We start from the raw sequence: 14,703 nt of genomic DNA, 5'->3' as shown, positions 1-14,703 counted from the left end.
CTCTGGAAGAGCCAAAAAATGCATATTTCAAATGGCTGTAAATTAGAGTCTGATTAACGTATCAAAGCGAAAATCGGCATGATTACTACTTATGCTATGTTGATTAAATAATGTTGGGCACAGTTTTCAGAAATATATGAAAAGCTGTTATAAAGGCATTTTAAATATTGCTCACAGTAAAATAGCAAATTTCAGCCTGCCTCTCAAATATGTAATAGAGATTTGCACAATGAACGTCTTTAGATATCCAGTTTTCCATTAAAGATATTATTTATTTCATTTAATTAATAAAACGTTTTAAACTACATTACCCATAAGCCTCTGTCATTCTGTCGATAGAACGGGAAAACATGGCGCTGTTATTTGTAGTTCACTGAAGTTATGCTTAGGGTTAGGGTTAGGATCTCGCTAAAGGAGTAATTTCTCTCAACATACCAATACTTTATTGTTAACTTAATATATTACTAACGTGATAACATCAGCAAAACATACTTTTGTAACATAATGCGCTGTTTAATAAGGGTTGAAAGATAATCCAATCACAGCGAGTCCTGCGGGTGACAAGAGAACTTCACAGCCACTGACATCCCAGCTGAACAGAGGCGTCACGCTTACTTGTCCATTTATGGTCATTTATGAAACATTTCTTCAGTTTTTCGGCTGACTGGACAGACTCGGTTAATCATAATTGAATTAGCTCCCTATTAGATTGTGTTTTATTAACGTCTACACCTACAGTAAACGTCTACACCTACAGTAATTATTGTTGATAAAAATTGGGCAATATTAATGTGCTGTATCCCATCCCATCCTCTGTTACCAAGCTTGTTTTTGCCACTATGAAGAATAAATAATAAAATAAAGAAATAGAATAAGCAGTTAATTACAAAAATGGATTTAATTATTTAAATTGATTTATATATATATATATATATATATATATATATATATATATATATATATATATATATATATATATATATATATATATATGTATGTGTGTGTGTGTGTGTGTGTGTGTGTGCCAAACAATACTTTTACAAACCACATGCAAAATTGTACAAACCTTCACAAAATATTTTGTCTTCTCTTAAAAAAAATAAATAAATAAATAAACTAAAAGGCAAACATCACTGTACATTTTTAACTGTAATACGTTTATTGTGACTAAATGCAAAGCAAATTAAAATTGCTAGTGATAATTATAATTGTAAACATTAACTAATAACAAAAACAAAACAGTATATAGTGTATGTCTGTGAGTACACAAAGCTTTATCAATACGAAAAAGACTATTTTTAACTATTGTTTTCATTACTGGTTCAGTATACAGTATATGGGTTGCTGGAAGGTCAAAATGTATTCATTATAAGCTTATAATTAAAACAAAGTTGCATCTTCTGAAAAAAAACCCTGCAAAGTCTTAATATTGATCTGGTGCCATTTCTGTATGTGTGGGGGATAAAAAGTTAAAGAGGAGAGTCCTTGTGCATGATGGAGAAGGACAGCGTTATCTGCAAGAAACCCTGTAAGACAGAAAGAAAGAAAATATTACATTACATGCAACATGTTAGTTTATACATTATTTTGCAGATTTTTTTAGGCCGTAAAAGCAGCCTCTGCAGAGATGCTGTATAATCAAATTTTATATGCATCCATTATTAAAAGTAAGTCATTAATAGCAAGCTTCATATCTAATTATTTTAAACATGTTTACATGCTAACAGCACACATCAAACTAGCATTTGAACTTGTGGAAACAGATAAATTACGAGGTGCAGAGAGACATCATGTAATGTTAGACAATGAAGTGACGGGGCCCATTTGAAGTAATTTATTAAGAAGCCAATGGACAATATAAAGTTTCTGACTGTGTGGGGCATCGACTGCTTTCCAAAAAGGGGCACAACTAATTTACAAATATTGTGATAGTGTCGAATGAGACTGTACAGTCGTGGCCAAAAGTTTTGAGAATGACACAAATATTAGTTTTCACAAAGTTTGCTGCTAAACTGCTTTTAGATCTTTGTTTCAGTTGTTTCTGTGATGTACTGAAATATAATTACAAGCACTTCATACGTTTCAAAGGCTTTTATCGACAATTACATGGCATTTATGCAAAGAGTCAGTATTTGCAGTGTTGGCCCTTCTTTTTCAGGACCTCTGCAATTCGACTGGGCATACTCTCAATCAACTTCTGGGCCAAATCCTGACTGATAGCAACACATTCTCATAATCACTTCTTGGAGTTTGTCAGAATTAGTGGGTTTTTGTTTGTCCACCCGCCTCTTGAGGATTGACCACAAGTTCTCAATGGGATTAAGATCTGGGGAGTTTCCAGGCCATGGACCCAAAATTTCAATGTTTTGGTCCCCGAGCCACTTAGTTATCACTTTTGCCTTATGGCACGGTGCTCCATCGTGCTGGAAAATGCATTGTTCTTCACCAAACTGTTGTTGGATTGTTGGAAGAAGTTGCTGTTGGAGGGTGTTTTGGTACCATTCTTTATTCATGGCTGTGTTTTTGGGCAAAATTGTGAGTGAGCCCACTCCCTTGGATGAGAAGCAACCCCACACATGAATGGTCTCAGGATGCTTTACTGTTGGCATGACACAGGACTGATGGTAGCGCTCACCTTTTCTTCTCCGGATAAGCCTTTTTCCAGATGCCCCAAACAATCGGAAAGAGGCTTCATCGGAGAATATGACTTTGCCCCAGTCCTCAGCAGTCCATTCGCCATACTTTTTGCAGAAGATCAATCTGTCCCTGATGTTTTTTTTTGGAGAGAAGTGGCTTCTTTGCTGCTCTTTTTGACACCAGGCCATCTTCCAAAAGTCTTCGCCTCACTGTGCGTGCAGATGTGCTCACACCTGCCTGCTGCCATTCCTGAGCTCTGCACTGGTGGCACTCCGATCCCGCAGCTGAATCCTCTTTAGGAGACGATCCTGGCACTTGGTGGACTTTCTTGGACGCCCTGAAGCCTTTATAACAAGAATTGAACCTCTTTCCTTGAAGTTCTTGATGATCATATAAATTGTTGATTTAGGTGCAATCTTAGTAGCCACAATATCTTTGCCTGTAAAGCCATTTTTATGCAACGCAATGATGGCTGCAGGCGTTTCTTTGCAGGTCACCATGGTTAACAATGGAAGAACAATGATTTCAAGCATCACCCTCCTTTTAACATGTCAAGTCTGCCATTCTAACCCAATCAGCCTGACATAATGATCTCCAGCCTTGTGCTCGTCAACATTCTCATCTGAGTTAACAAGACGATTACTGAAATGATCTCAGCAGGTCCTTTAATGACAGCAATGAAATTCAGTGGAAAGTTTTTTTCGGGATTAAGTTAATTTTCATGGCAAAGAAGGACTATGCAATTCATCTGATCAGTCTTCATAACATTCTGGAGTATATGCAAATTGCTATTATAAAAACTTAAGCAGCAACTTTTCCAATTTCCAATATTTATGTAATTCTCAAAACTTTTGGCCACGACTGTACAGTGACTGAGGCAATGAGCAGTAGAGTAAACTTTGCAGGACTGTCTACATGTACACTTGTACAATATCATACAAATGTTCAATTGAATTACTGAATTATTAAGACTTTGATGTACTAATGGGGCATTTTTAAAACGTTTACTCAGTCCAATTACCCACACTTGCGCTCTTGGCCACTTTATAGCACATGCATGCGACAGGAAGTAAGTGCGCAAGACTGTCCCAGGTCTTAATGATGCCAAACTGCAGTGCCCTTAAAGCACACTAAATCCACACCATTTTGAATACTGCTCAGGACGTTTAGCGTATCCCATCATGCATCATGTTTTGGAATAAATCGTGAGATCTTGTGAGAGGTCACGGAAACCTTTCCAATGTAAGTTAAAAATGATTAATAATTATAATAATTAGATATTACAAATAATTTGGTAGTAAAACAAAGTGTTGCATGTTTTATGCAAAAAAAGTATATTTATTTTGTACATCATTTGCAACTGCTTTTTTATCACTTAATTAGAAGCACCACAAATTAAATTGACATCTGTTATAGGGAGACTGAACAGATATTTAGAAGTTTATTTTAAAGCGCAAAGTTGAAACTAAAAATAAATCTCTGTAAACACTCGCATTTTACCACACTATAATGTGTCCCATCAGGTCATGAAAAGTTCTACACACACTTGTGGTTTTCATGTTCACTTCAACACTTGGGCCAAATACAGGAAATCCGTCATATAATTAGTCAAGGTGCAAAACTGCAAGTGTGGGTATTTGGACAAGGCAAAAGTTTAAGAAACAACATGTTATATATGTTATATATGCTGTACAAATTATAACAGCAGGAATGTTTGATAAGAGGGTAAAACTAACACAGACCTACCACTGCAAATGTCTCCCTCCGCAGCTTTCTGTCTTCTCTGTTTCTAAATGAAGACCTCTCCACAAACAAGACTGGACTGACGGCTTCCTTTAGGTCTCCTCAGCTAAAAAAAAAAAAAGAGGGAAAGAAAATACAAATATATAAAGAATGTTAATAATGATCTGTGAGCAACATATTTAAGCTCTAAACTGATATGAATGAACTGCAGGAGGTTAAAAAAAATAACTTTTAGTTATTACTTTTTTAATTTACTCTTTTTTTTTGGTTTTTACATTAAAAGGTATTACAAGCATGGCATACTAAGTGTAGTGATTAATGTGGTATCTGTTGTAAAAGCACATCAAAGCATTACAGTGGTAAAACCATAGTAAGTTTGGTGATCACTGTGCTATTACTATACATATCACAGTCAAACTAAAGATACTGCAGTAAAAGCATAATAAGTGTTGTGATTATTGTGCTTTTTTACTGAAACTGCCACAGCAAAACTACAGTTACTGTGTCAAAAACATGGTAATTGTCATGTTTACTCTGTTTTAACTTCAAATATCACAGTACAACTACAGTTATCATGGTAAAAACATAGCAATTGTCCTGTTTACTCTGTTTTAACTTCAAATATCACAGTACAACTACAGTTATCATGGTAAAAACATGGTAATTGTTCTGTTTACTCTGTTTTAACTTCAAATATCACAGTACAACTACAGTTATCATGGTAAAAACATGGTAATTGTTCTGTTTACTCTGTTTTAACTTCAAATATCACAGTACAACTACAGTTATCATGGTAAAAACATGGTAATTGTCCTGTTTACTCTGTTTTAACTTCATATATCACAGTACAACTACAGTTATCATGGTAAAAACATGGTAATTGTCCTGTTTACTCTGTTTTAACTTCAAATATCACAGTACAACTACAGTTATAGTGGTAAAAACATGGTAATTGTCATGTTTACTCTGTTTTAACTTCATATATCACAGTACAACTACAGTTATCATGGTAAAAACATGGTAATTGTCCTGTTTACTCTGTTTTAACTTCAAATATCACAGTACAACTACAGTTACCGTGGTAAAAACATGGTAATTGTCATGTTTACTCTGTTTTAACTTCAAATATCACAGTACAACTTACAACAACTGTTGTAAGTGTTGTGGTTACCATGATTTTACTACAAATACAACTTCCATCTTTGAACCTGTTATAAATATAAAACTGATCGAAGGTCTATGACATGTCACGTGACAGATAGAGTTTAATCACCTCAGTTAGCAGGTGTGTTCATTTAGTTAAACGCAATGAAACGCAAAGACAGATATAATTACGCGAACATACGGCGCTAATCTGATTAATAAAGAAGACAGGATACATTTTAAAACAAACATTAAGACAGTGTATTTACGACTACTCACCCAACCTGCGGCACATGTAAACTGATGGCAAATATCGCGATGTGTGCTGAATGAGACTTCCTGAACGTGATTTCATAGCGATCACCGTCTCCTTCGCGTCTGTGTTCTGACGCCAAAAGTTTCCCATTGAAATCAATGTAGGTCCCAGTTCGTCGATATAGTGACGCGGAGGGGCGCCGTTGACGTCTTCATAGTGACGCTAGAGGCGCTTGACCGTTCTGCAGTTTTTGACGCCTCGGGAGTGAGAATGGGTTGAAATAAAACATAACCCAAAAACTCTTAGGAAGAATCAGTCTTGCTCAAATAAACGACAATTAAGTATGAAAATCAGAATAAACATTATAAAATAATCAAAAATATAAAAATATAGCTGCAAGCAGCAATTGCGGGGCCAAGCACAAAAGAGGCAGAATGAGGAGTTAAGCACGGCAAGGAGCAGCAGACCAACTACAACAGTGAGTAACTTAAGCCATTTTAGGATAATATCAGTTGAAATGGCTGAAAAATCATAAATGCAACCAATCGTAATAAAATTTAATGGCTTATCACTTTTGACCAACAGGTGGTGCTGTTTTCAAATTGATGTGACGTGTTCTGTGTGAAATGACAATGACACACACAAAGTTTGCCGTCATTATGTCAAAGCTTTGCAGAGATACAGCCTCAGATGTAGTTTGGCATCTTTCCAGAAAATTTGTTGATGCGCTAAACGAAAACGGTTTCGTATATCGACACGAAATCCATAACTTTTTGCCAGCATAGTCTGAAGATGATCTGAGTCAAATTTGGTGAAGATCGGACTAACAGTCTGGGAGGAGTTCGAAAAAGTAGGTTTTGTACATTAATCAAAATGGCGGACAGGAAGTTTGGCCAATTTCGGCATAATGGGTATCAATGTTCTCGACTTGACCCAAGGAATCTATTGGCATCAGTTTCATTCCAATGGGCTAATGTAAACAGAAGTTATTAGCATTTTTGTAAATTTCATTATTAATGTTTAGTGAATGGCGTATTACTTCTGACCCATAGGTGGCACTGTTACCAAATTGATGTGGCTTGGTCAGAGTGTGGTGACAATAGCACATATAAAATTTGGTGTCAATATGTCAAAGCTTTGCAGAGATACAGACTCGGAGGCAATTTGGCATCTTTCCAGTAAATTCGTTGATGCGCTAAACGAAAACAGTTTCGTGTATCGACACAAAATCCATAACTTTTTGTCAGCATGGTCTGAAGATGATCTGAGTCAAATTTGGTGAAAATTGGACTAACGGTCTAGGAGGAGTTCAGTAGGTTTTCAACATGAATCAAAATGGCGGACAGGAAGTTCAGCCAGAATTGGCAAAATTGGTATCGGTGTTCTCAGCATGACCGAAGGAATCTATCAAAATCAGTTTAATTTCAATAGGCTAATGTATGCAAAAGTTATTAGCATTTTTCGAAATTTCGTTATAACTTTTGACCACAAGGTGGCGCTGGCCCCAAAATTTTTATGTACATTCAGGGCATGGTGCCGAACATTTTTGTAATTAATGTCGAAACGATACGCTAATCCGTTCTCAAGATACAGCATTTTAAAGCTAAATTCAAAATGGCCGACACCCAAAATGGCTGACATGGGAAAATTGGATATGGTTCGACTCGGTATGACACACCGAATCTAAAGAGACCAGTTTTGTGATTTTTGGACAAATCATTCAGACGTTATAAAGAAAAATAGCCATTTTTCGTATCTCCTGACCACTAGGGGGGCACTGCACCGAAACACTGCAGGTAGGCTCAGGTCATACTTGTTATAACACACACCAAGTTTGGTGTCAATATGACAAACTATTACGGAGATATAGCCTCACATTGATTTTTGCTAGCTTTTCGTAGAATTCTTTCACGTGTTATTCGTGAACGGCTGGACGAATCGACTTGAATTCCATAACTTTTTGCCAGCATAGTCTGAAGATGATCTGGATCAATTTTTGTGACAATCGGTGCAACGGCCTAGGACGAGTTCGAAAAAAGTAGGTTTTACGAACAATTGAGAATAGCGAAAAAACTAAACCTTACGATTTTTTAATTTTGGTGTCCATTCGACTCGGCATAAGCCAAGGAATCAGAGGAAAAAAGAATTTTTGTTGTGTGGCTTACGGTTCAAACGTTATTAGCATAAATCTTTTGAAAGTTTGGACAAGTGGTGGCGCTAGAGAGTTTGAGTTAGAGACTTCAAACTTGCTATGGTTAATGTTGGGACTGTCCTCTATCAGTGTGCAAAATTATACAACTTTCCCGCAAGCGGTTCTATGGGCTGCCATAGACTTGCGGCGGAAGAGGAAGAAGAAGAAGCGGAATAATAATAACGCCAACGGATACAATAGGTGCCACCGCACCTCCGGTGCTTGGCCCCTAATTATACTAATTATACTAATAAAAAGTTACCGCAATACTAAGGTCTAAATGCACAAGCGTCATCTAGTGGAAACAGACATAAACACACCAAACTTTGTGACAGCAAATACACTCTAAATGGATCATTTGAATCAATGGGTTGTCGACTTGAGAACAGCTGCAATCGGATCATTCCATTCGTGAATGAATAGTTTGGTGTGATTTGTGAATCAATTTAACGAAAAGAATCTGTTTCTTCATGATTCAGACACTGCTTCTGCATTTTGGAGCATGTGATATATTATAAGGAGTAACAACATGTTTTATGAAATTTAGGGAAGTAAAAAGTATGATCTTACGCTGGTGCCTAACTTCACAATTGTGATTTGTGAAGTCTCTCACAGTGCAGTTTTGGTCAGTTGATGCTTAACTTCACTACTCACAACAGTGAAGCCACAGACTTAGGAAGGGTTAATTGACCAAAACTGTATGTGAGAAAGACTTCACAAATCATGAAGAATGACATGTGATATTATTTGGATAGCACACTACAGATTTAGCAGATTTAGATTTTAACTTGCGGAATTTAATACATTTGACCCTGTTCTACACACTCATTCTCCATATTTTTTGTGTCTTTCAGAGATGTCAGCGATCAGCTCCAGTCCAGATGATCCAGTGATCCGGATTCTTCTGATGGGCAGAAATGGTTCTGGGAAAAGCTCATCTGGAAACACTATACTGCGAGAAAGAAAGTTTAAAGTTCAAAAACGTAAGAAGAAACATGAAGCTGAAGTTTGTGAAGAAGCAGCACAGATTGGTGGGAAGCAGATTCATGTGATTAATACTCCAGATCTATTGGATCCAGATCTCAGCAAAGAGAAGTTTGAAAGTCTGAAAGAGCAGCTGGTCTCTAGATGTTCAGCAAGTCTCAGTGCAGTTCTGCTCACCGTTCATCTAGAGGAACCTTTGCATAATGAAGAAGAGATCCTGGATTTTATTAAAGGTTTATTTGGTCCTGAAGTCCAGAAATACATCATGATTCTGTTTACACACAAAGATGAACTGGAGGATCTAGATGAGACCATTGATGAACATCTAAAAAAGCAAAACAATGCAGATTTCCAACAACTGGTCACTGAATGTGGAGGAAAGTTTCACTGTTTCAATAACAAGAAAGAATCATATGATCAGATTCAAGAACTACTGCATAAGATTGAAAGAATGATGACGGAGAACAGTGGGAAATTTATCATGAAACACATGAGGAGGAGATCAAGCATGGATTTTCCTGATCCCAGCTGTAAGGTTATTTATTGATGTAAATTAATTCTATAAGACATGCAAGTAATTCAAGCGTAAATCACATATATTTCATGCATGATCAATTAAGAAAATCTGCACTCTGATTTTAAAGGCCTTTCACACTGAGCGTGATTAAGTGATGCCAATCTATGATGCAATGACACCCTTGAATCATTTGTGAGCTTGCTGTCTAACTGAAACACCTCCGATTGGCCATTGTGTAAAGGAAATCAGCAGATATGTCTGTGATTGGCAACTTTGTTCAATGCTACAAAAAAAGCATTGTAAATAGAAACCTTTGGTACTCCACAGAGCACAAATAGACACTAGAGCATTTGCTAAACCTGTTACGCCAAAATATTATTATTACAGCTTCATCTGAGTGTGATCTTGCTTTAATTTGAGGGTGCTTAGAGGATAGAACTGGGAACATTTAAGTGATTCTTTTTCTCAGTGGTCAAAGAAGATAGGACTATCAGCTGAATGGTGAGTTGCACCACCTTGTGTGAAGGTGTTAAATGCATTGTCGGCCAGTGCCACATGTCAGGTGTGAATTAGCCAGTAATTCATCGTCTAACAATTGTTGTGAAAGCATCATTCGTCAGAGAATCGCCTTTTTGTGTCACTCTCTGTCTGAAGGGCCTTTCAAAAATGCAAGACTTTATTGAGAATATTGAGATTTAAAAAACAGTACTCTGATGATGGGTCTTTCTGTTGTAGTTTCAGGAGAGTCTCTATCAGAAGATCTAGATGAGATTCCAGTGATTCGTGAGAAGAAAGACCAGATCAGACTGGTTCTGCTGGGAAAAACTGGATCTGGGAAAAGTGCCACTGGAAACACCATAATCGGCAGAAACCTGTTCAAATCCACTACTAGTACAGTCTCTCAGACGAAACAGTGTCAGTTAGAAACTACAGTGAGGTTTGGTAAAGACCTCTTAGTGATTGACACGCCTGGACTTTATGATCCTGGACTTAGTGAGGAGGAAGTTATAAAAGAAATAGTTAAATGTGTAATGTTTGCTTCTCCTGGACCACATGCTTTTATTATCGTGATTAAAGCAAGTCGATTCACAGAGGAAAATAAGAAAACAATAGAGAAACTCAAAGAAGTGTTTGGAGAACAGATAATAAAATACACCATGATCCTCTTCACTCACAAAGATGAATTAGAGAAGGAAGATAAAACCATTGAGCAGTTTCTACAGGGTAGTGATTCAGATCTTCAGTCGCTCATACACAGTTGTGGAAACAGATACTTCTTTCTGGACAACAACTCTGCCAGTTTCCCACAGTTCAAAGATCTGATTGGGAAAATAGAGATGATGGTGACAGAAAATGGAAGAGAAAATGGAGAGACACACTTCACCAATGACATGTTTTATGAAACAGAGAACCGCATTCAGGAGATTCAGAATCAGAAACTGGATGAGAAAGTGAAACAGTTCAAACAGGAACACAAACGAGTCACTCGAACAGAATGGATGAAAATATACTGCCGGTTAGCAGAGGAGTGTCGACGTGATGCTCTTAAGTTCATTGTTGCTGAAATCTGTGTAATTGGTGTAGATTTCTGTCTAAAGAGAGTGTCGATACTGCCTGCCAGTGGTCTTGAGGAGGCTGTAATCCAGGCTTTGAAGAAACTACTAAACCAGAAGATGTGTGCATTTAAGTGAGAAACTCTATGATGATCACATGTACATGCTTACTGAAGGACAGCAACCTGTTGAGCTTTTTCATAAAACTATTTAAACTGCTATTTAAAATGCTGTATTATATTGTATTCTTTATTGTCATTGATGGCTTTTTTAGAATGCTAATGTGTTTTGTGCACTTATATATTATAAAAAAAAACCCTAATGAAGCTCTCCAGTTACTAGAATCCACTAAACTCATGTAAACTGGAGTACCTGTTTGAGGGATGGACATTTTAATATTGTGAGTACTTAGAATCAGTCATATTAAAGACTATTAAAGAGTTAGTTTACCCAAAAATGAAAAGCCTGCCATTAATTACTTGCCCTTGTGTTGCTCTTGTGTCAACATACAAATAAACATATATTTAATAAAATCTAAGAGCCTTCTGTTCCTCCATTGACAGCCTATGCAACTACCACATTAAGATCTAGATTCAGATTTTAAATGTTCATTAAGTACAGAATTATGTGTTTGCATTGACATTTGTTAAAGAGGTGATGTGATGATTTAATTTCAAGTAATTAGTGATCAAGCTATTCTGTTCATTAGACATGTTAATTAAAATGACAAATAAAATTAAACTCTCTAGATTTTTAAAATTCAGACAAATTCCTGCTAAACTCTATAGGAATGAAGATCAAGGGAAGAATGGAGGATGTGTGTGTGTGTGCGTGTGTGTATGTGCACCTGGTATTCATCACGTTATGGGGACCAAATGTCCCCACAATAGTAATACCAGTAAATTTTGACCTTGTGGGGACATTTGTGAGGTCCCCATGAGGAAACAGGCTTATAAATCATGCAGAATGAGTTTTTTTGAAAAAGTAAAAGTGTGCACAGTCTCCTGTGAGGGCTAGGTTTAGGTGTAGAGCGATAGAAAATACGGTTTGTACAGTATAAAAACCATTACGCCTATGGAATGTCCACATAAAACATGTAAACCCAACATGTGTGTGTGTGTGTGTTTTGATAAACTATATTATCAATACAGTTCTTAAGAAATGGGGTGTTAAAGGGAAAATATTTTTACATCATTTGTTGTAAAGCTGAATCTAATCTTCCTTGAGGTCCTTAACCGGTCCTTAAAATTTCATTCCATGCTTAAAGCACCATTTCAAGATCTACTCTGTGATCACACCTTCACACCTTTGTGTTCAATGGAAAAAACAAGCTATAGCCTATTGCAAAATTACACCCATTTACAGCTACAGTGCTTTTTTGCACATTATGAATAAATGTCTAAAAATACATCATCTTGGTTGAGATTGATTGTTTAATATTTAAAGTATGTTGGATCAACATTGCAATTTTTGACAAAAGCTGCCAGCACACACAGGGATGGAGATTTGTTGCTGATGACCACAACATCATGAGAGTATACCTCTGTGTAACTCTGCTGGGTGTTACCCAGTCAGTGGGGTGTTTACAACCCATGATGGCCATTTTCAACTCCTTTACCTAATTTGTTCTCATCCACCGTCTTAAAGGGGACCATCAAAATAAAGTGCAACCATAATATTTATTAGAAATTTATTGAATAAAGTTTGCCCAAAAAAACAAGTACTGCTCACTGTAGAGGCGAATGGCCTCCAGCTCCCCCTCTCTGGATGTCCAGCTCCACCTCTATGTGAACTGATGGGTGGAGTTATGTTTAGGATAGGGTAAGGGGTAGGGTTAGGGTGTGGTTAAGGTGTCTATCTCCACCCATTACCTCCAGCGAGGGGGAGCTAGAGCTCCAGCTCCTCCCATTTGGCTCTGCAGCGAGCGCCCTCTTCAGACACATAGGTTCCCTCTTACACAAAAGCCATAAAAGCATGCAGTATTATTTCTTTTGATCTCAATTTAAGTTGTTCCAGACATAAAAGCACGAAAAGTGAAAATTCTGTGATTTTGTGAGAGTTGAGCTAAGAAATAAAAGTGGAAGTTTGGGCACTTTGTATAAGCTTTTTCCACTTTTGATGCTGTTTCTAGCGAGAAATATTTTAGTGTGATGGAAGTTTCTATAATTTTCTTTATTATTCCATATTGTATACTGTCTATTTTTCATATGTTCTATTTGGCCTTCAGTATTTTCTCTGTGGTTAAAACTTTTGTAAGCATTCCTCTAACAGGGAAAGGCTATGACTGGTTAGAGCTAATCTGAAAAGATACTGTTGAAGGTCAAGCTTGATCCTTGCACAGCCTTTATCAGTATAGAAGAGACTGTACTGAACTGTCTTTCTCACTAGAGAGCTTCTGTGTTAGACTGACCATTCTTGCAAGAACTGAAAATCCAATAACAAATCCTTTGACTGTTTTTTTCAGTCTTTGTCTCAGAGTTTATAACAGCTTTTGGACACAGCTGCAGTGAGTCTTCTTGAGGAGAGGTAAGAAATTCATGGTATTTTGTATATTTAAACAATTGTAAAATACATTTCACACAGTTTGTTTATGAAACAAATACGATTTTATCAGATACAGAGTATCTACCAGTGTAAGCTTCATGGTGAAAACTTCTACATCACTCTTGCCAATGCAGTCTATAGTTACAATAAAAAATTATCTTGATTTAATCTTGTGGTTATTTAGGGAAAAACAGTAGGGGGCGTTCTGTTCCCATGTATTTGAAAACTGTACTCATTTTAGAAGAACAGCAAGCTTTCATGTATTGTTTTATTGTGTATTATTAAATTGAATACATGAAATAAAATTGTGTTAACTGCATGCTTATATTGATTCTCTATCTATGGAACGATTTAATAAGAATGATGTGCGTCACAATCTTGTGTTTATTTGTGATAACCTTAGCACTGTATTATTATTGTTCAATAATCTTTGCATTGTGTATTATGACTGACTTTTGACTAATTGCTTTGTTCCTCTTTTGTAAGTAATTTTGGATAAAACTTCTAAATGCATATGTAGCCTATTAGTAGTAGTAGTAGTTTTCAGTTTCAGTATTTTGCACATATAAAACTACAATATGTTAATTATTATATTATTTCTCTGAATGTACTTATTAGAAAATCAAACTATATTCAGATGTTATGTGCATTTTTGTAGTTATTTGCATGTAGTTGTTGAAGATGGATGTCATCAATTTTGTTTTATGCTTTTTTATTCTTACTGTTATTTATATCTGGAAGAATTTACATTATATCATTTTCTGTATTTATATACAGATATAATCTTATATATTAATACATGGAGCAGAATGAAAAAAATATGGATAGAAATGTCAACAATAGAAAGAGAGAAAACAGAAATGCTTAGATTATGTTAATAATCACATGTGAATGCAATGTTAATAAAACTGATTCCTGTAAGGGGTAGGTTTATTTTAAATTGATGCGCACTGTGTCAACAAATGCTGTTACATTTAATATAGCAATATAACAATTTACAAAGAGACAACACTTTGTATTTGTAAGGCTCTGGTCTCTGCTGCTTCACTTACATAAATGCTTAAACGTGTAAGTAAAACTGTTTTATTTGTTGATTTTGGCAAATCTGCTTCTTCTAGACAGAAATTCATGTTCA

General features: G+C 36.2%; 1 protein-coding gene and 1 long non-coding RNA gene across 3 annotated transcripts; one reads left to right on the top strand and one right to left on the bottom strand.

Annotated features, from left to right (window-relative positions):
- Positions 1–1,271: 1,271 nt before the first annotated feature.
- Positions 1,272–6,045, bottom strand: LOC127158875 (uncharacterized). Of its 2 annotated transcripts, none has more exons than XR_007826300.1 (3): positions 5,803–6,045; positions 4,380–4,486; positions 1,272–1,526 (listed from the first exon to the last, which is right to left on the bottom strand). It is a non-coding gene; the product is annotated as an uncharacterized LOC127158875 (long non-coding RNA). The 2 variants fall into 2 exon arrangements; XR_007826299.1 differs by having other exon boundaries at positions 4,384–4,486; positions 5,803–5,958.
- Positions 6,046–8,826: 2,781 nt separating this feature from the next.
- LOC127158874 (GTPase IMAP family member 8-like) lies at positions 8,827–11,253 on the top strand. The gene is made up of 2 exons (XM_051101843.1): positions 8,827–9,484; positions 10,207–11,253. Exons 1-2 carry the CDS (start codon positions 8,827–8,829, stop codon positions 11,160–11,162), a joined length of 1,614 nt encoding a protein of 537 aa, XP_050957800.1. The 3' UTR covers positions 11,163–11,253.
- Positions 11,254–14,703: the final 3,450 nt, after the last annotated feature.

Source organism: Labeo rohita, unplaced genomic scaffold (assembly GCF_022985175.1).
Source record: "Labeo rohita strain BAU-BD-2019 unplaced genomic scaffold, IGBB_LRoh.1.0 scaffold_1755, whole genome shotgun sequence".
Taxonomy (NCBI): domain Eukaryota; kingdom Metazoa; phylum Chordata; class Actinopteri; order Cypriniformes; family Cyprinidae; genus Labeo; species Labeo rohita.
This window is presented reverse-complemented; position numbering and strand designations above follow the sequence as displayed.

Bases quoted from the DNA above. Each gene is read 5' to 3' on its own strand.
- LOC127158874 (XM_051101843.1), top strand. From the start codon at position 8,827: ATGTCAGCGATCAGCTCCAGTCCAGATGATCCAGTGATCCGGATTCTT. The intron at 9,485-10,206 runs GTAAGGTTATTT...TTTCTGTTGTAG, and splicing joins GGATTTTCCTGATCCCAGCT to TTTCAGGAGAGTCTCTATCA.